At 52.4% G+C, this 21,660-nt stretch overlaps 1 protein-coding gene and 1 non-coding gene across 7 annotated transcripts in view; both read right to left on the minus strand.

Moving 5' to 3' along the window:
* The window catches only part of CRTC1 (CREB regulated transcription coactivator 1), a 79,308-nt gene that overhangs the window by 9,121 nt on the left and 48,527 nt on the right, over nt 1-21,660 (minus strand). For 3 of the 6 annotated variants that reach the window (XM_055343535.1, XM_055343536.1, XM_055343534.1), the window contains 7 exons: nt 20,524-20,618; nt 17,995-18,080; nt 13,787-13,827; nt 13,055-13,275; nt 7,372-7,505; nt 4,319-4,630; nt 2,113-2,217 (listed from right to left, as the gene is read on the minus strand). In XM_055343535.1, coding sequence (XP_055199510.1) covers nt 2,113-2,217; nt 4,319-4,630; nt 7,372-7,505; nt 13,055-13,275; nt 13,787-13,827; nt 17,995-18,080; nt 20,524-20,618 — 994 coding nt within the window. The remainder of the gene's footprint in view (nt 1-2,112; nt 2,218-4,318; nt 4,631-7,371; nt 7,506-13,054; nt 13,276-13,786; nt 13,828-17,994; nt 18,081-20,523; nt 20,619-21,660) is intronic. The other 3 variants (XM_055343539.1, XM_055343538.1, XM_055343537.1) reach the window with 2 other exon arrangements.
* On the minus strand, nt 17,685-17,786 carry LOC129522646 (U6 spliceosomal RNA). The gene has a single exon (XR_008666945.1). It is a non-coding gene; the product is annotated as a U6 spliceosomal RNA (small nuclear RNA).

Below are 21,660 nucleotides of genomic sequence, written 5' to 3' on the forward strand. Positions count from 1 at the left end.
TGGCAAAAATGTCACCTTTGCCCTCAATATAGTCAGCTTCAGTTTTGGAAAATGGGGCTGCAAGGTTGTGGCTAGGTTTCCCCACAAAGGAGGAAGCAGGTCTGTTCTGGGATATGTTTCCATCCTGATGGCCTTGGCGTCAAAGAGGCCTGTCACAAGCAGGGGACCTAGGGTAAGACTTCTTTTGTGAGGCTGCCATGAGTTTGCAGAAAGGTCCGCTCAAAATGGAAGGGAGGAACACAGCACCTAGTACCGAAGGCCAGCTGCTTAAGGCCCACGGTACAGTCAGACAGATAACAACGTCCACTTGAGGCTGGGTAGGCTGGGTAGGCTGGGGAGGGGAGGGGAAGGGAGGCCCAGGCCCACAGGACCACTGAATGCAACCTGGGGACGCAGCTGCAGTGCGAAGCCACCCGGCCTCCACCTGGCATGGTCTGCCCCCCAAGTGAGTCTCTCGGTCATCTTAAGCCCATGTCTGGTTGAGTCCAGACAACCTGACAGCCCTGACCTCGTGGCTGCTTGAGCTGCCAGCCTCCTTTGCAGCACCCAGTGACTGGATGGACAGACCAACACACAGACATGGGCTTGACGAGACAGCAACACACTTTTTGTATAGGATGGATGAACCCCCTTTGGTCTTGGCAAATCTCTCCTGGGACAACTGCTCCACCCTTGAATCTCTGTCCTGCTGCCTGTGTAAAAAGGCACATTACTCAAGGACCAGCCCCAGAAACAGGCCCCACCTGCCATTTCCCCTGCCTGGACCCCTTCTCCCATCTCTCAGCATCCCATGACACTCTATGACCAGACTAGCCATTTCTTGGGAGCCACAAGAGCTGGGAGCTAGCGTGGATGTATCGAGAGCTTGCAGACACCAGGCTGACCTCTGGCTTGCCCTGAGCTCACTGATGCCTCCCCACCTGCCTATGGAGCAGGAAGCTGCACACTGATGGTCCCAGCAGGACCCCAGGCCACTGCAGAGGAGTCCTAGGAGAGCCCCTCCTATAGCAGGTGGAACCATGAGGGCAGCCTTCCTGAACATGACACCCACCATCTCAAAACACAGGGCCCAATTTGGGTGCACCTCTGAGAACTGGGGAAGTAAGGACAGCAGGGCACATCCCCTGGGACAAGGGAGCCCGACATTGTTCTTGCATGGTCCTGTCTGGTGGAATAGCTTTTCTCCCCTCCTTAGCAGGGAAGGAAAATCCTATTGTCCCTGGGGCACTGCTCTTTCGCAGCAGCTCCTGGGAGTCTCTCAGCTTGGTGACATTTTGGGGACAGAGAGGCAGGATCCTGAGGAGGCTCTGCAGTATGGAAATTTCGAGCCCAGATGTCAGCTTTGTGGGCACCTCCTCTCCTCTGGTGGAATACTCCAGTCAGGATTCAGCCACCAGGTGAGTGGTGCTAAGGGGAATTCTGAGGTACCTGGATGGGGGTAGGTATGCATGTATGTGTGCCAGGGACTGGGGTCCAATTGTGTTGGGGGAACACCCAAGTCTGATGGATGTGGTCAAGCCCTGCCAGTGGCATGAGGCAAGCCTCAGGCTCCTCATCTGTTGAGATGGGGACACAGACCCCTGAGAAGCTGTGGTGCCACTCAGAGGAGCTTCCTTTCAGGACATGCCTTCCTGTCCTGAGGCAGAGGGGAGAAGAATCTGAGGAGTCAGGGTCCCAACCACAGGCCAGCCATCACCTCAGCTGTGTCCCAAAGCAGGAAGAGAACCCCTCCAACTTCTGGAAGTTTCGTATGGGCAGGTGCAGGTGGGGCTGTGTGCACGGGCTGTTTGACATATGCTCTGAGCCACATGCTGAGGTGTCCCCAGCTGCTGGGCAAGAAGCCAGGGTGTGGCCAAAACTAAGGTGACTAATGCGAGTGAGGGGCCCACCACCTCCAGATAGGGCTCTGCGAAGGCCCCAAAGACACAGTGGGGACATGGCAGCTCCTGGGCTGGGCCTGGCGGGCAGTGCCTCCTTCTCCCTGCCCTGTTGGAGTGGACAAGATGGGATGCAATGAGGTGTGAGGCACAGGTGGTGGGGGACAGATACATGGGGGATGCAAAGCAAGGCTGGAGTGCAGGGTGCTGGGAGAGGGGAGGCGGCATCCCTTACTTGTGGGGAGCTCCCAGGGGAGAAGCCTTGATTGGAGACAGGTGAGGTGGGAGACTGGTTAGCCGGGGAGCCGGCACTAGCACGGTACTGCTGCAGAGCCGGCGCCTGTGACAACAGACAGGTCAGGACGCGCGAGGGGCCCCAGGCCTGGCATCCTGGGACAGGCCATTCCCCACTGGGCATCCCCCCAAGACACCTCCCACCACCCATCAGGTGAACAGAGTGTCAGGAGTATCTGCAAGAGGTGTGGACCCCTGAGCCCTGTCTGAGCCTGGGGTCTTTTGGGTGCCTGCCTCCAAACCCAGCATCCAGAGGGCTGGGGGGATTGGTCGGAGAACTCAGCTTCACGGAATCACACAGAGGGCTGTGGGAGGGGGACGGCGGGATCCACCTTGACTCAGCAGGCTTCAGAAAACCCCCATGAATGCACACTCACACCCACACCCACATACATGCGCACACAGTCACATGTGTGTACATACAACAAACACACCCACACACAGGCAGGCATGGAAGGCTGGGGCAGGGAGGTGCTGCCTCGGCTCTGGGCAGCTCCCTCGGCTCTCTGAGCTCCATCTCTGTTCTCTAGCACATCCTGTCCACCACAGGGGGTGCTGGGACCAACAGCAAAGGCCATCTGGGGCACGCCCCAGAATAACCAGTCCTGGGCAATCACTATCATTGGCATCACTTGGGACAAACCTGAGTGGTACACTGTCCAGAGACCTCCAAGGGGCAGCAACCTCAACTGAAGGTCAGAGGGCCTTAGCTTCTCACCAGGGGCAAGATGGGCTGAGTCAGGACCTACTGTGTGCCTCTGGACAAACTGTCTGACTTCTCTGGGTCTATTGTTTACTGAGGTCTGGATGCCTAGCCCAGGGCCCCATAAATGCTTGATCACCCCCATTTCCTCAGTGGCCTGTTCTGAGTAGTCTGGGATAGGGACTGAGCCTATCCCGGAGGGGTGGCGGTGGGGGGTGGGGATGGGAGCTCAATGAACAAGGTATCAGTGTTTGGAGGTGCCAGCACAGTCACTAGGCAATGACTGGCTGGGGGCTTCTCAGAGTTGAAAAGAGGAAAATGTCCAGAGGGATATTCTTGCTTGCCTGCGCTAGCAGATACTCAAGAAGAGGCTACAATCCCAAGGGAGCCAGATGTCCCTGGTTGGGGTGCCGGGCAGCACACTCACTGGCCTGAGAGCCTGGGGAGGTAATGTCTGTGCACCTGGCCCGAACACCCATGCCTCCATTGTCTGCCCAGCTCAAAAGTGAGGCACCACTGTTGGAGGGTGTCAGGGAATGAGGTAGCCTGGCAGGCTCCACCACCAGAGCTGCCTCCACACCAGCTGTGTTTCTGACAAAGAAAAAACTTGCACACTTTCCTGTCTGGGGTACCCCTGGGGTCTGCCCTATAAGGAGTCAGAGAGGTTTGGAAACAGGTCTCCATTCACCCACCTGCCCAGCTCAGGGGGACCTCGTCTTTGCAGAGCACATGATATTCTGATGACGTTTATCTTGGGGTTGGCAGCCAATGGCTGAATGGAGAGGACTTGCTGTACCCCAAACATAGTCCCCGTACCTTGGATATGGCCCAAGGTAGCTGTAATCACCCCCTTCCCACCAGGGCAAAAGTCTAATCAAGAAGGCTTGGGGTATAGAAGTCAAACCAAGCACCCATTAACCTGAGCCCAGGAAAGGGGTCCCATGGGTTGAATGTCCCTCTTGGCCCAGGGCACTGTGCACTGCATGAACCACAGTGGGGGCTTTATCCCTTCTCTCCCTCCAAGTTCCCCTCCATCTCTCTGGCTCCCAGAATCTGTTCTCCAGGCCCTAGAGCTCTGTGTCCTCCCCACCTCCAGGGGAGCCATTGCAAGTAGCAAGCGCTGAAGTACTGGACAGCAGGGGCCATGGGGGAACCTTGGCAGCCAGATCCAGGGTGGCCTGTCTTGGGTGAAGTTTGGGGCAAAGGATCTATGCTTGGTGTCTCCACTTCCTCATCTATACATGGGATGACCTCAGTCCAGCAGTGTTTGCCTCAGCTCTGACCCCTGGCCACCCTGGCCTTCAAGTGGAGTCTTGAGGAGGCTTCAGTCAGATGCCTGAGTGCCTTTGGGCCTTGGGAGCCCAATGGGAGTCTCCCACAGTTCCCTGGATCTTCCTGCATGAGCCCCCCAGCCAGGCCCCACAAAACCCCATCCTAGGCTTACCGAGGTAATGTCGATCCCCATTGGCGGCTGGCCCGGGTTCTCTGGGGGGGACTGGGGGAGAGAGGACGGTACCGTGACCGCGAGTGGGGGCAGCTGGGGGCCCCGCGTCAAGCTGGCACTTGGCATCAGGGGGCCGCCTGGGGGGAGGCCGACGGGCACCTGCGGGGGTGGCGGGGGCGGCTGCTGCTGGGATGCGGGCGGTGGCGGTGGAGGGGGCTGGGGCTGCGGCGGCGGTGGCTGCTGGGAGCCTGCCTGGGTGAAGAAGGCGTAGGGCAGCTGCTGCTCCAGAGACAGGGCATCCATGGCCACAGCCTGGGGGAAGAGGAAGGTGTCAGGTGGGAGGCTACTAGGCAGTAGGGGCCAGACTGTGAAATACCTGGTCCCTAGGGATGCTCTATGGCCTAACACACTCAGCAAAGATGTCACAGATAAACAAAGGGACATCCAGACCCCAGACAGGGGAAGCACATGCCTAAAGAGGGCAGGCCTTATCCAGGGCCAGAGTAACAGGTTTGCCTGTGGCTGGACAGGGCCTGGACTTCTAATCCAGTTGAAAGTGCTCTGCACCCAACAAAGTTTTCCTTTGTCTTTGCCACACACCAAGAGGTAGGCCCCACCTTCTGTACCCCCTCAGGCTCAGGAGGTCCCTGGCCTCACTGACCCAGAGTTTGCTCACTGCAGGCAAGCCCAGGGTGCCACACTCCCAGCAACCCAGCAAGCAGCCTGTGCCTAGCAGGGAGGAGTTAGAGATGGTGTGGATGATACATGTGCTGGTGTGGCCACTTGGTAATGACCAGCTCAAGTCTTCGTGGAGTTGGACAGAGGAAAAGTTTTCTCTGGTTAGAGGGAAGCCTCCACAGGAGACTGCATGTGACCAGGAGCTACAGGATCTAACTCTTAGCAGAACGCCCACCCTCTAAGAAGCGATGGTTACTTTATGAACAAAAAAGGAGTCTCTAGCAAAGGAAAGCAGGTCTAAGGGAGAAGAGCAAAGGAATAGGGGTCACAGATGGAGAGACTGAGGACATAGTGCCCAGATTTAGATCCTGGTATGAACAAGTAGAAGGAAACTGGGCCTAGGTCTATCAGAAGATACGAAGCAATGCCTGTCAGTTTTGTTGGAGGTGGATAATGCCAGTGAGGTTATGTTAAAAAAAAAAAAAAAAAGAAACAAAAAAACAACAAAAATGTTATATATTAGGGATCTTTAAAAAGTAAGATGAGATGGGCAAATTCCTAGAGACACACAACCTACCAAACTGACCCCCCAAAAAATAGAAATTCTGAATAGATCTATACCAAGAAAGGAGATTGAACCAGTAATCAAAAACCTCCCAATGGAAGATATTTGCAAGTGACACAGCTGATAAAGAGCTAGTATCCAAAACATACAAAGAACATACAAAACCCAAAACCCAAAAATCAAATAATCTAATTAAAAATGGGCAGAAGACATGAACAGTCTTTTTTCCAAAGAAGATATACAGGTAGACAACAAAGATGGAAAGATGCTCAACCATCACCCATTGTCAGGGTAATGCAAATCAGTATCACAATGAGACCTCACCTCACACCTGTGAGAATGGCTAAAATAAAAAACACAAATAACAGGTGCTGGTGAGGACACTGAGAAAGGGGAACACTCCTGGGCCGTTGGTGGGAATTCAAACTGATGTAGCCACCATGGAAAACAGTATGGAGGTTTCTCAAAAAAGTTAAAACTAGGGGCGCTCAGGTGGCTCAGTCTGTTAAGTGTCTGCCTTCAGCTCAGGTCATGATCCCAGGGTCCTGGGATTAAGCCCCATGTTGGGCTCCCTGTTGAGCAGGGAACCTGCTTCTCCCTCTCCCTCAGCTGCTCCTGCTGCTTATGCTCTCTTGCTCTCTCTCCTCTCTCTCTCTGTCTCAAAAAAAAAAAAAAAGTTAACACTAGAACTACCCTACAATCCAGCAATCACACTACTAGGTATTTACCCAAAGAATACAAAAATACTATTTCAAGGGGATACAAACACTCTGATGTTTATAGCAGCATTAGCTACAATAGTCAAATTATAGAAGCCCCTCAAGTATCCATTGACTGATGAATGGATAAAGATGTGATATATATAAAATAGAATATTATTCAGCCATTAAAAATGAAATCTTGCCATTTGCAGCAACATGGAAGGACCGAGAGTATAATGCTAAGTGAAATAAGTCAATCAGAGAAAGACAAAGACCATTTGATCTCAATTATATGTGGAATTTAAGAAACAGAACAAATGAGCAAAGGGAGAAAAAGAGAGAGTGAGAGAGAGAAACCAAGAAACAGACTCTTGACTATAAAGAACACACTGCTGGTTACTAGAGGGGAGGCGGGTGGGGTGATGGGTGACATAGGTGATGGGGATTAAGAGGCACACTTGTGATGAGCACTGGGTGTTGTGTGGAGGTGAAAACCTCTCAGTGAAAATTAGCTCAGACCGGTGGCTTTGCTGGTGAATTCTACGAAATATTTAAAGAATTCACACTCGTGCTTCTCAAACGCTTCCAAAAAAACAGGAAGGAACACTTCCTAACCTGTTTTATGATTCTAAACTAAGTAAAAAAGAATCAAATTACTGAAATCAAAAATGAAAGTGGGAATGTTATTATCGACGTCAGAGAAATAAAAAGGATTGTGTTATGAACAGTCGTATGCCAGCACACTGGATAACGTAGATGAAAGAGACCAATACCTAGACACACATGAGATACCAAAAAAGCATATGAAACAAAATTATGGTAAATTGAAAAAAGAAAAAAATCCACCTCTCTAAACATTTTATTTTGGAGAATTTCAACTAGATCCTCGAGGGAAAGTAACACAACAAAAAACACCCACACAATCTGCCCACAACAGATACAGGAAACTCCAGGCCAGCAAGTCATGCTCTCCGTGTTTGAAATTTGACAAAAGCCAAAAGTGTTGGGAACCTTTGTCTTCAGGCTTCTATGGCCCCCAGGAAGTAGAGGGAGGTCTCTCAAAGGGGCAGAACCAGCCACACCTCCCCCACCCCACCACGCCCTCACACCTGAGTGATGGGTGACAGCTGGGAGAGGGTGGGTGACACCTGCTGGGCCTGCTGCCTCCTCGCCTCCGTGCTCAGGGACAACGGGCTGACACCAGCTGGGCGGTGCTGTGGTGAGGAGCCTGGTGTGCTCATCCCTGAAAGGGAGGACAGGAGAGAAGGGTGGGCATGACGCTAGCCTCCAGAGGGCTGCTCACACATCATGATAACTGCTGAGAACAGCCCAATCCATCAGACGGAATCCATTGTGTCCTGATCACCAAAGCCATGGTGCCCCCTCCAAGGCCTCAATACCTATGTGGGCTCTGCTCTCCTTCCTGACCCATCCCCAAGCTGCCCAACACTCTCCCACTGATCCTGCCATCTCTCCAAGAGGGGTGTCTCCCACAGGCCCTGCCAATCAGCACTTCCCTGTCTCTGGACCACCACATGATTGGCTCCCAGATAGACAGGTGACCAGACTGGCCCAATGAGAGCCTGCCCTGGGACTCTGGATGGAACTCAAGGGGGGAGGTCTGGAACTGTGTAGAGGGAGCATCACATGGCTGCAAGCAGAAGAGCCAGCTGGAGAATCAGGGGCTGAGGGATAAAAGCAGCACCTGAGCCCCTGATTCAGCCATACTGGTGCTTCCTGGTTTTGCAAGATAATCAATGCCTTTTCAGGATGCCTGAGTGGCTCAGTGTCTGCCTTTGACTCACGGCAGGATTCCCCCGGGTCCAGGATCGAGTCCTGCATTGGGCTCCCTGAATGGAGCCTGCTTCTGTCTCTGCCTATCTCTTTCTCTGTCTCTCTCATGAATAAGTAGATAAAATCTTAAAAAAAAAAAATCAATGCCGCCCCCCTTCCTTTTCTTTTTTTTTAAAAATTTTTTTAAATTTTTATTTATTTATGATAGTCACAGAGAGATAGAGAGAGAGAGGCAGAGACATAGGCAGAGGGAGAAGCAGGTTCCATGCACCGGGAGCCTGACGTGGGATTCGATCCCGGGTCTCCAGGATCGCGCCCTGGGCCAAAGGCAAGCGCCAAACCGCTGCGCCACCCAGGGATCCCCCTTCCTTTTCTTATACCTAAACTAGCTTAGGGTTTGGTTAGCTTCAAGAAAGCTGGTCCTGGGGGCACCTGGGTGGCTCAGTTAAGTGTCTGCCTTTGGCTCAGGTCATGATCTCGGATCTTCTGGGATGGAGCCCCATATCAGGCTTCCTGCTCAGTGGGAAGTCAAGTTCTCCCTCTGCCCCTTCTCCCGACTCATGCATGCTCTCTCAAATAAATTAAATCTTTAAAAAAAAAAAAAAAAAAAAAGCTGGTCCTGTCCAGACACTGTAGTTTCTATAGAGCCTCATGCTCTCCTTATCATCCTTCAACAAAGTTGTACTTTCCTGTCCTGTAACAGCTCCTTCAGCTTGATCTTCCACCTCCAGACCAGCGTATCTGGCAGCCCTCCCCCACCTCATGTCCACATCCTCCCCCACCCTTCATCTCTCCACCTCATGTGCTTTCCATGCTAGACCATTAGCCCTGCTAGAAACTCAGTTACTCTTTACCTTCTTCCAATACCCCTGTTCCTGACTGAGCCCCTGCCAGGAGGGCTCCATGTTGCTCCTTTCCTCACCTCGGCCCCTGCCCTCAGCAATCCTATCCCTAGATGTGTCTGTCTGTTGTGAAGGAGCTGAGTGAGGTCAAGTTCAGTATGGCAGCAGTTGGAACCTGCTGGGTTATCCTGGGGCACTGTGCCAGAGAGGCAACAGGCCTCCTGATGCTTGGGAGAGCCCTGGGGGCTTGGCCTGATCTCCCAGACTTGGTTTCCTTATCCTTGAGATGGAAATGATAACAGCCACCCTCAAGAGTTCACTGCAAGGGCTGTAATGAGACTGGGAGCAGGCTCTGAAGACAGTCTGGCCTGCAGTCAAGGCAGATGCAGGAGCCTGACTCACCCAGGGTAGCTGGGCCCATTCTGCTGAGGGCATCAGATCAACCTTGTTCCAGCGGGTGAGACAGCAGGTTCACAGGCCAGTGGGAACGCACCCAGCACACACCGAGGGGAGATGACAGGCAGCCTTCTCTCCACCCAGGGCAGCTGCTCACTGGGGCTGTGTCATCTGTGTGCAGCAAGCCTGGTCACGCCTGCACTTCCCCTCGGCCGCCCTGGCAGCTCCACTTAGCCAGGCACTTCAGGAGGGTCTGGCACCACTGAGTGCTCCCAAGGCACAGCCCCAGATTCCAGGTTATGCACAGACCTTGGGGACCAGAATCAGGCTGCTGCAGACACAGCAACATCAAGGGGGAACCTTGACAAGAAGCCTGAGCAGGAAGAGCCCAGGAGATGCCTGGTCAGAGAAGAGTCAGGACCACGTTCGACTGGCGGGTGGGCTGGAGCAGGGGGCGGGTCAGTCAGGGCTGCTCCCTCTCCTTCTCTGAGTGTCCACTGCCTCCTATGTCCTTCAGGCTGAAAACACCCACATCCAGGGAGATGTCAGGGCTTGGTAATAAACAGCAGAGGCAAATGTCAGGAGAGGGTCAGTGGGGCAATAGGGGCCTGTGGCAAACTGGACCATGTGAAGGCACAGGACCTCAACCCACCACTGCTGGGCCTTCTGATTCTTCAAGAGAAGCCAGGAATCCAGAGTTTTAAACGCACTCTCCTGATTTTTAAATGTTGATTCAAACATCACGCACACAACTGTGGGCCAGAGAAAATACACTGGTAGGCTGGATCTGGCGCTTGGGCTGCCAGCCTCTGTCTATCCAGAATACAAGGGAGTTTTTAATCCTCTGCTGGGCTGCAGAGTGAGCTCCTGGTCTCACACTGGGCGGCCACCACCCCAGGAGAGGCCAGTTGGGCCAGGAGGGTGGACGGATGCCTTGCTGTTGAATTCCTTTTGGCAACCTGGATCACCTTTGGGAAAAGGAGTGAGGCCAGCTGGAAGGGAAGTCTGGGGAGGGCAGGGAGAGCTGCCAGGGGAGGGCAGGCCAGGTGGCAGGGGCCCAGCCTGAGGCACGCAAGCCTTGTGTGCGGGGCCGGCAGGCCTCAGAGCTGTGCCAGGAGGAGGACCTGGGCCTGCCCTCCTCCAGGTTCTGGCCAACAACCAGGAAAACGACCTCAGCAAATGTTTAAGAGGACGAGAGGGGCCGCTGTCTCCCTGGCAGCGGAAGCCTCCCATTCTTCTCAGGGCTCACATTCGATTGGCGGGTGGGCTGGGGCAGGGGGCGGGGCGGGGAGGCGATCTCCACGTGTGCCAGGGGCCAGCGGCTCAGCTAGATTTAAAATGTGCCCAGAAAGCAAAGCCCCTGCCAGGCGAGCTGCTAGAGCGGCAGGTTCGCAAACAACTGAACACATGTCAGACATTACGGGGCTGACGCTCCCAGCCAGGCAGGCCAGGGTCTGGGCCCCATGCTCGGGGTCTGCGCTTGCTCCTGCGTCTATGGCTTTCACATGTGTTGTGTTTTCCTGTGCTTGTTTAGACTCGGCATGGGCCAGAGGTGCATAGCTCCCGGGTGGGCGCTGGGGGGCTGCCAAGGACCCTCTGGAGGAGGGGGTGGTGCTCTGGAGGCCACGGCGAGACATGAGGAGAAAGATGGGGGGCCAGGAAACAGTGGTGTCTGCACAAGGGGGCCCTCCCACCGGCATCCCCAGAGCCAACCTTCTGATTTCTTGCTTTGCACAAGCCTGTGTGGATGTGCTGCCTGCCCACCCACATCTCAGGGGGTCATGGGTCTCAGGCTCCCCTGCCTCTGCTCATTTGGTCTTTTAGGCCTTCCCTGGGTCAGGGGCACAGTGGGGGCTGGCGCCCTCTGCCTGGTGGCTGAGCCTGGGTGGGCCTGGGGCCAGCAGTGCAAAAGCAAAAACAGCCTTGGTGCTGTTAGACTAGGGTCCTGCTTCCCTCCACACTGTTCTGGCCTCCATTTCCTTGTCTGGAAACTGAGAAACACTTGCACCATCCTCAACAACCCTCACTTGCCTCTGGCCCTGTCAGCACCAAAGCCAGGAATGACTCCAAGCTCCTCAAGTTCCTCTGCTCCCCACATTAACCCAACTCTCAGGCCAGCCAACCTTACTGGCAAGTCTCTCTAGAGCATTCGATGGGGCCCTGCCCTGGCGCCGCTGCCCCTCCTGATGGTCCATTCTCCTCAGGCAGCCACATGGGCTGTGGCCAATGGGAATCTGAGCATGTGATTCTCCCTCAGAAAATCCTGCATGGTGCTGCCCACCAAACTTGGGGCAGAGGTGTGACAGGCAGATGGACAGAGTGAGCATTGGCTCCCAGGCAGGATGGAGGGCACAGCAATGTGGTGCTCTCACTGGCTGCCAAGTCCTGACATGTGTGGACTCACAGAGGAGCCCCCCACAGCCCATCCTGCCTGTCCCACCACAAGGCTGTCGGGGCTGCCCTATCTCCTTCCTGGATGCAAATCCGCACATTCTACATCAACATGGGTGCAAGAAACATGGCAGGGGGGATATAGGGGTCATAGAGGGGACACAGGAGAGGTAGGCCTGGCCCGGGAACAGATGAGAGCAAAGCAGTGACTCAAGAGCAGCAGAGTGAATGCAGCAAAGCAATGCGGGGTGAGACTGGGGGTGAGGGTGTGTAGGCAGGGAGCCAAGACGGCTCATGGAGAAAAAGAGGTATAAGTGGGCATGGAGTGGGCGGGGGGTCCTGCAGCCACCTGGAGGAAGAGAAGGACTGTAAGAGAGGAGCAGCATGTGCCAAGGTCCTGAGATGAGCTCACTGGCTGCAGAGGAGATTGGGGGGGGGGGGGGCGCAGGGGTAGGGGTGGGGACGGGAGACCAAGTTGGAGGATAAAGTGGGCCTCCCAAGCCCCAGGGGTCTCAGGTTTTCAACAGGAGGGAGCTGAGGACCACTGCAAGGTCCCAAGCAGACAACATCCATGAGGCGATAGCCACTCCAGGTAAGAAAAGGCTGGGAGTTGGAGGGTCGGGTAGGGGGCAGGCAGGTGGAGGCCATGCAAAGTGGAGTGGGTCCAAGTTGGGTCGGGTCCTAATTCTGGGGCTGACAGGATGCATCAACAGGTCAGGGCAGGCAAGAGAACACAGGAATCAAGCCACTGGAAAACAGTACTGCTCGTCCCCAGGGGAGCAGGGTTGGGGCAGCACAAGGAGGCCCTCCCACCGGCATCCCCAGAGCCAACCTTCTAATTTTTTGCTTCACACAGATGTGGGTGGGCAGGCAGCACATCCTGGGAGACATTAGGACGGTGAGGGGCCCGTGGGATATTCCCATGGACATGGCTGGTGTGTCCCAAGCAGATGGACATCATTAACCACTGGGTGGGAGGGTGTGTGGAGGGAGCAGGTCAGGACTGGTTCTGTCCCTCTGGGAAGAGCTGAAGACAAGGGGAGGCAGGGGGAATGCTGGTCAAACCCTTGGGGGCTCCCCTCCTAGAATGTTCTGGACTCACCCCGACTCTCTGAAGCCCCCAATATACCCTCAGAACCACTGTCTGATTCCTGGGGACCTCATGAGTTTTCCCACCCCCTAGGCCTTTGCCAAGGCTGTGCCTTCTACCTGAAATGCCAAGCCCCTGTGGTAGGTTCTGCCTCCCATTCCATGCCCAGTACTCTAGATGTCACCCTGCTAAATCACCATTCAAACCCATCTGTCATCTTCACTAGATGTTGAGCTCTGCCAGGGAAGGAAGTTCTCCCACCGTCTGGCCTGGCCTTACCCTGGCTGGCGCCACCGATGCCCAGATGAGTCAGGTTGGCTGCAAGGTTGCCGGTGCTGCTGGAGCTGCTGAGCGCAGGGAAGGTGGGCTCCTCAGGGTCCAGTGGGGTCGGGAGGGGGGAGGGGAAGTGTATGTTGGTCAGGTCGGGCAGGGAGCCCCCTGTGTTGTGGGTGGCGGGGATCAGGGCTGTAGTGTTTTCCTGGTCAGCGGATGGAAAGATGCTGGGGGGAAGGCCAGACAGAGGGGGGAGGTGAGCTCTCGCCCCGGCCCATTCTCCCCTAGAAACTATGGCGGGGGTGGGGGGAGAGTGTGCCAAAACACTAGGGGACATAAAATGGTACCCCGAGATTAGGTGCTGCCATGATCAGAAATGACTGTCAACCTGCACCTCCAAGGGGACATTAGGAAGCAACCTCTATGCAAGATAGGGGGCTGGGGTGAGGGTCCTCCTGCTGCCCAGGGGACAGGGTGTATCTGATGAGCTCTCGAGCTGGGGCTGAATGTGTGTGTGTGGGTGTCTCAGTTACCGCAAGCAGGGAGGGGTAGGTGGGCCCCTTTCCCCTGCACCCCCCAACACCCCTCGGCCCCGGACGAGGCTTGTTGGATAGCTGCCAGTGGTAGGGCAGCCCTCTTTTCAGGACTTGCAGCCTCCTGAGCGGACGGGAAGTCCTGGGGTCATCTGAACAGCCCCAAGAGCCCTGGGCATGCAGGGTGGGCCCTGCTGAGACTTACTTGATCCCAGGGACCTCACAGGACTTGGGCCTGGACCCCGTCTGAAAGAGAAGACAGCAGAGGCTGAGCAGACCTCTTGGTGCACTGTAGCTCCTCAGGGCGCAGCTGACTCTACCAGAAGGGCTGAAGATGCTCAACAAAAAGAGAGTTTATCAGGTCCCAGAATGTCTCACAAACCAGAACCAGGTGGCCCTGAAGGCAAAGGGACCTGTCCCAGACATGCCTAGGGGCAAAACCAAGTCTTCTATGAAGAGGAGCCTCTACAGCTCCCACCTCCAGCTCCTGACCTTGGTGGCAGGCAGGCAGGCACATCCCAGCCTAGCTCTGCCTGCCCCTAAGGTGGACACAGCAGAGGGGTGACATAGTCCCTTGTCAGAGCAGGCATTTGGGAAGAACATGGCTTGTCCACTCTTCACACCTGAAAACCCCAGGGGCATGCCACAGCTGTTAGACACCAGCTCAGCAATGGGGCCACTGGAAACCCTGGCACCCTGAGGCCAATCCATTCCATTTCTGGATCAGAGCCAGTAGGGCTCCTGGGAACAGAGCTGCCTCTGCTCAGCATCGATTTGTGTATAGTAGACAAGTACCTCATGTGGGGCAGCATAAAGATACAGAGGGCGCTGTCCATGCCCCTAGCTGATCCACCTACCAGTGGTCCCTCAGCTATGGCTCCCACAGGGACCCATGGTGCTGTATGTGCTCCCATGCCCTCACCACCTGAGGGTGAAGGCTCTGGCTGCCCTGTGGACTATGGAAAGGGTCCCAGGGAAACCCTGCCGGCAGCAAGGCCCTCGTTTCCTCCTCTCGAGCTGGGGCCATGATGCCACCGGAGAACTGCAGGCTTTAGGTAGACCCCCTAAATGCTCATTCAAGGACAAAGGAGGGTACTCTTCAGATGGTGGCAGACATGACTGGACAGGGCCTACGTGCTGATGGAGGGCTCCAGCTGTGTCACATTCCGTAATTCCCCATTCGCCTTGCAGGCCCTCAGGCTGATGTGTTCTTTAAGGATTACCAGACATAAGAAGGTAGATGCACGGCAGAGGGCTGGGCTGGCGGCCTCTCTGTGCATGCCTAGCGTGCGCGCGGTGGTGAAAGGTGGTGTGCTGGCAGTGACTGAGGAAGCTGAGGGGTGGTGTGTGACCAGCAGTGTTAAGCCTCTGCAGAGAATGCCAGAGGAACGGGTTTCTACTTGGCCACGGACTCCTTAATTCTGTGAGTAAACACTCACTTCATTACCGGATTTTTGCAAAGCTTGATGACAATGCTTTCTAAAGAATCTTTTCAAAAGCATTCCATGAACATTATGGAGATAACAGTAGATTTCTAAACAGTATTAAAAATTCACCCATCATTGCCCCCCAACCCCAGCCTCACCCCACTCCCAACAAATCCAATGGAATTCCTTTACTGACATCTTGCAGACACATCATTTCACATACTAGTTAGAAGTTGAGCCACAATGCTGGGTCCTGCCAACTTTTTCTCACTCCCAGGATGTCAAGTGTGTTTGCACCAACACTCACCATCTTCACTATATGGCTCAGCAGCACATACAGCTACTCATAAGGACCCTGATGTCTGTCCTTATCCATCCCTCTGCAACTACATATTTCAATTGCTTTTCAGTTTTGTTGGGGTTGTTAGAATTCTTTTTGAGTGAGTTTTTCCCCCGAATATGAAAATCATCTGTATTCCCTGTGTAAAACTGGAACATGCAGACAGGGATTAGGGCTGTTGGTGGCACCCACACCTGCCACGCAAGACAACACGCCCCCCCTTGCAGGTCTCCCTAGGCATCTGGGTATAGACAGGCATACCTTGAAGATACTGTGGGTTCAGTTCCAGACCACCCCAATAAGGCAAATGTCCCAGTAAAGTCAAATGAATTTTTGATTTCCTGGTGCATATAAAAGTTATGTTTACCCTATCCCTCAATTGAAGTATACAAGAACAGTATGTCTAAAAAACAAACAAACAAAAAAAAAAAACCTTATGTACCTTAATTACTTTATTCCTAAATATGCTGATCATCATCTGAGCTTTTGGTGAGTTGTAATCACTGATCAAACATCACAAGACAAAAATAATAATAATGAAAAAAATGTAACAACTGTGAGCATCACCAGAATGTGACAGAGACACAATGTGAGAAAATTGCTGTTGGAAAAATCACACTGATACTCATGCTCAACACAGGATTGTCACAAACCTTCAACTTGTAAAAACCACAGCACAATAAAGAAAAGTGCAATAAAATGTCCATTCTAAATTTTGTATGCCTTTCTAAATAGCTTTATCCTGTTCTTTCCATACATTGTATTATCAGGAGTGTCACTCATGACCTCTACAGCCATACCACCCTGAACACACCCGATCTCATCTGATCTCGGAAGCTAAGCAGGGTCAGGCCTGGTTAGTGTTTGGATGGGAGGAGTGTCACTCATGCCTTTAAAATTCCTTCAAAAATCCCAACTCTAGGGGTGCCTGGGTGCCTCAGTCAGTTAAACATCTGACTCTTGATCTCAGTTCAAGTCTTGATCTCAGGGTCAAGAGTTCAAGCCCTGAATTGGGACATGGGGCCTACATTAAAACAAACAAACAAAAAATCCCAACTCCATGGGATGCCTGGGTGGCTCAGCGGTTGAGCATCTGCCTTCGGCTCAGGGCATGATCCCAGAGTTCTGGGATCAAGTCCCACATTGGGCTGTCTGCATGGAGCCTGCTTCTCCTTCTGCCTATGTCTCTGCCTCTCTCTCTCTCTCTCTCTGTATCTCTCATGAATAAATAAATAAAAATCTTTAAAAAAAGGGATCCCTGGGTGGCTCAGAGGTTTGGCGTCTGCCTTCGGCCCAGGGCATGATCCTGGAGTCCCAGGATTGAGTCCCATGTCAGGCTCCTTGCATTGGAGCCTGCTTCTCCCTCTGCCTGTGTCTCTGCCTCTCTCTCTCTCTCTGTCTCTAATGAATAAATAAATAAAATCTTAAACAAAAAAATCCCAACTCCACATATGTGGAGCTTTCCGTATGAGGGACTGAGGATAATTTCCTTATGACTCCCCCACTGTTGAACATTCAGGTTGTTTCCAGTTGATTTTAAAAGCTCTGAACACACACGTTTGAGGAACACATCAGTGTGTGCTCATTTGTCACCTCCTGACGATTTCCTGGAGGGGTATGAACAATTCATGTTGTTGCCCCATTCACCACAACTTGACCAGCAACAGGTTGTAGGTATTTTTTTTTTAATTTAAAATAACTTTAGTGCTAAGTGCATTCTGTACTATTCAAATTCTTTGAAATCTGTATTCTAGAACGTGAGAAATTTGTTTCTGGACCTGGAAATAATACAGAAATTCCAATTCAATTGGAAATTCCAAGTAGACTTTGTAGTTTAATAAAAGTTGTAGTTATTGGGCAGATGAATATAAGTTTTTTTTTTTAAGATTTTATTTATTTATTCATGAGAGACAGAAAGAGGCAGAGACATACGCAGAGGGAAAAGCAGGCTCCTCACAGGGAGCCCGATGCGGGACTCGATCCTGGAACCCCGGGATCAAACCCGGAGCCAAAGACAGATGCTCAACCGCTGAGCCACTCAGGCATCCCAGATGAATGTAACTTTAAGGATGACTGTCAACATGTATAAACACTGACAATTACCCAATACTATGGGTTAGCAGATCAAAGGTTACGAATTAGGAGGTATAGGTTCTAAACCCTGAGTATCTTTACAGCCTTGGACAAACCACTTAAATCTCCAGAGCTTCAACTTTTTTTTTAAGCTATAACTGACCTATAATATTGTATTAGTCTTCGGTTATTATGATTCAGTATTTGCATATATTGTGAAATGATCTCCATAGTAAGTCTAGTTAACAGCCAATACCACACATAAAAATATGGAGCATTTCATGAATTTGTGTGTCATTCTTGTGCAGTGGCCATGCTAAGTTCTATATCATTCCAATTTTAGTATATGTGCTGCCAAAGAAAACAAGTATTTTAACTTTTCATGGTTTCTGCCAGTGTAACAAGCCTATCATCCATGTTAAATAGGCCGATACAACTGGTCATCTGAGTGAGGTTCACACTTCAGGGAAGGCAAAACTCCCCTGATGTGCTATTTTGTCACTTTCGGCCAGGCTATGCTTGAAAAAAAAGATCAAGAAGGAAAATTGTTTTTGAAAGCCCTTAGACTCTTACCTTCTTGGTGTCCCATGCTTGCTTAGAAAGATTCTTATCTGTCTCTGATGTGGTTTCCTCCATTCCTGGAACTGTTAATAGTAAGACTAGGGTGGGGTGGGGTGGGGGAGAGAAGGATAATCAGAACCTTTTTACTTTGAAGCTATGTCGCACCAAGCGAAGAGCTCCTTTGACATATACAGTCACAATCCTGACACAAATGTAACTGCCCCAACAGTAACTTCTGGGGATTGCACTAAAGCACAAGAAAGAATTTGATTCAAAGCAAAACAAAAACACTTAAAATAAGTCAGTGGCTCTGTCAGTTGAGTGTCTGACTCTTGGTTTCAGTTCAAGTCATAATCTCAGGGTTATGGGATTGAGCCCCAAGTTGGGCTCTGCATTCAGTGGGAAGTCTGCTTGGGATTCTCTCTCTCCCTGTCCCCCTCTGTCCCTGCCCCTGCTTAAGTGCATGCATACTCTGTGAAATAAATAAATCTTAAAAAAATAAATAAGTCAGAGACCCTGTGACTTAAAAAGAAACGAAAATATGGGGATCCCGGGGATCCCTAGGTGGCTCAGCGGTTTGGCGCCTGCCTTTGGCCCAGGGCGTGATCCTGGAGTCCCGGTATTGAGTCCTGCGTCGGGCTCTCGGCATGGAGCCTGCTTCTCCCTCCTCCTGTGTCTCTGCCTCTCTCTCTGTCTATCATAAATAAATAAATAAATCTTTAAAAAAAAATATGGGGATCCCTGGGTGGCTCAGTGGTTTAGCGCCTGCCTTTGGCCCAGGGCGTGGTCCTGGGGTCCTGGGATGGAGTCCCACATTGGGGTCTGTTTCTCCCTCTGCCTGTGTCTCAGTCTTTCTCTGTGTCTATCATGAATAAATAAATAAAATCTTAAAAAAAAAAGAAATGAAAATAGGAGCCCTGGAGCTGAGGACATGTATCAATTCTGCCGCCCATGGGACCAACCCAGGCCTTGGAGGCCTTCAAGTTGCAGAGAACAGCAAAGAAATCCTCCTTCCCTCCTTGCCCCACCCACCACCTTGGAGTCACCTGCCTCCTAGCCCATGATGTTCAATGTCAGTGTGGGGCTGGTTGATCTATTCATTGTAGCAAATTAGTTGCAATGCCAGCCAGCCCCACAGGAGGAGAGGAGGGGAGGGAAGGTCTGAGGAACTAGACAGGCATCCTTTAAGGCCCTGGAACCAGGTGTGCCTGAAGGCCCCTTTCTTTGGACCTTTTGGTTAAGGTGGGATTAAACATTTTCTTTATGAGACCCAGTTTCTTTCTGCCTCTTGGAGGTTTAGTCTTTTACTTGCAATAGAGCCATACTGACCACAGGCAGATGGGTCAACTCTTTTTTTTTTTTTTTTTTTTTAATTTACTCATAGAGACACACACAGAGAGAGAGGCAGAGACACAGGCAGAGGGAGAAGCAGGCTCCATGCAGGGAGCCCGACATGGGACTCGATCCCGGGTCTCCAGGATCACGCCCAGGGCCGTAGGTGGCGCTAAACCGCTGCGCCACTGGGGCTGCTCAACTCCTTAAAACCTAGAGAGACCAACTGTAGCAGGTGGGAGGGAAGCCAGGCTAACTCCCCACCCTGTCACTGCTTGGGTCCCTCCTAAAGAAACAAGGGCAGTGACATGTCTCCCCTCTCTCCACCTCAAGGACAACTGGACTCTGAGCGGCCAAGGGCCCCTGGGTTGCAGCTCCCCTCCATGGTCACAGAGTCCCAAGGGACAATGACACTTGCCCTGGAAAGCCTATCTTGAAAGTCCCATTTTCTTGGGGAACCCACCAAGGAGACAGTATCCTCAGATCTGCTCCCAGTTTTGGAAAGAGGAGGGAAGAGGAAAGCACCAGGTGCCCTGTCCTCTTCACTCCTGGGGCATTTGGAATCAGCACTTTTATTATAGAGACAGTTCCTTCTATAATCTCACCTTCCCGTCCGATGAGCAGTGATCCCTGGAAGATGGCATGTGGACAGCCCTACCACTCTGCATGTGCAGAGCTCACTTAGAGAGGAGACTAAGCAAGAGGTGGGAAAGAACCAGCCCCATTTCCCCCCACAGTAGGCAGAAGGGGCCCAGGGTCTGTGAACAAGGAGGGTTATGAGCTGCAGAGCCAGAAAATGGTCCAGTGGGAAGTCCTAGATTGAGTTGCACCTAAACATCTGGCTCTGGACTGCTTGGTCATGAGTTGATAAATGCCTCCTTTTTGCTTGGGCTTGCTGCCCCCTACAATGAAAGAGCCAGGAAGGCCCACATACTATGTGACCATGCCCTGAATTCATGAATGGAAGCCAACATGTGTTTGCAGGAGCTGTTTTCTCTGCCTAGAAAACTCCTATGCGCTCTTCAAAACCCAACTCAGGCAGCATCATCTCTGAAAATTTTCAAGCCACTCCCCTTGTCCCACAGTAGCACCCACTGACCCTGCCTTTGCAGATCTGTCCACTTATGAGCTTGTGACCTCTGGGAGCACAGGGACCACCCACTGGACTCGCTTGAACCGAGGAAAAATACCCATGTGCCCTGCCAATACCTCTTTTCTGGTGTGCGTCCTGGGACCCGCCTGTAAAGGGCTCTGGCTGGGTGGGTGTCATTGTGCTCTGGTGCAGGGCAGAGTCAGAATTGGTCCTGAGGAGAGAAGAGAGACAGTGAGCCTTGGCTCCAAAGTGGACAATGGAATTGTCCTGGCCCCACTCTATCCATGACATGCTGAACAGGACAGGGTGGGAATAGTGGGTTATATGTGTGAGCTGTTTTGCATAAAACGCTAAGGACAGTGTTCTCAAAAGGGCCACAGGAGTGACCATGATTTTCATCTAAAAAGCCAGGTAAACACAAAAAACTGCAGAAGAGATGTCTCTCCATTACTAACCAGACCTTCCCCACTCCCATACGGTCTGTGGGCTTCTCTGCTTTGGGAGAAAGGATGGTGCCTTCTTGCTGAAACTCTCTGGAGAGGGGACCCCATGGTCCCAAGGTGGCCCAGCCTTGGGAGTACAAGTCCCAGCCCTGGGTCCCCTTTTGGTGACAAACACCAGTGGGCAACCTTGCCCCCTGCCCCAGGATGCTCAGTTGCAAACCAGGTGTAATGAGAAGGGGAGGCAGTGATATGAGGCTCAGAGTACTACCCAGAAAGAATGCAGTCCCTGGGAAGGGGTGTGGCAGGAGGGCTGCCAAGAGTTCTGCCTTCTGCATCAGGAATAGAGTAATTCAATGTACTCCCAGCTGCAGGTGCCTGGAGAGAAGATCCCCAGAAGAGCTCCTCAGGTCCCCAGGGAACTGTGGGCACCCCAGGGGAGCTGGGCAGATGAACAAAGGGCAAGTCCAGCCACGTGACTGGCAATTTGGGCATGAAATAAGAGCAGTATGAATCCAAAAGGGACATCCCAGCCACTGAAAGTGACATGGAAGAAAGTTCGAGAAGAGCAGGTTACAAAGGGTTGGGCCAGCTGACTCTCTGACCCTGGGGCCAGACAGGCAGTGAGAAGCTGATCCGGATCCTAGACCCCCACCAGCTGTGTGTCCCTGAACAAGTATTCTGACCCGTCTGTGTTCACTTTCCTTCTATCTAAAATGTGGAGAATAAAAGTACCTACTCCACAAAGCTCTGTGCATTTTATATCAGTTAATGAATATGATGGCTGAAATAGGGCCTGATATATAATACGTG

This window comes from Nyctereutes procyonoides, unplaced genomic scaffold (assembly GCF_905146905.1).
Source record: "Nyctereutes procyonoides isolate TBG_1078 unplaced genomic scaffold, NYPRO_anot_genome, whole genome shotgun sequence".
NCBI lineage: Eukaryota > Metazoa > Chordata > Mammalia > Carnivora > Canidae > Nyctereutes > Nyctereutes procyonoides.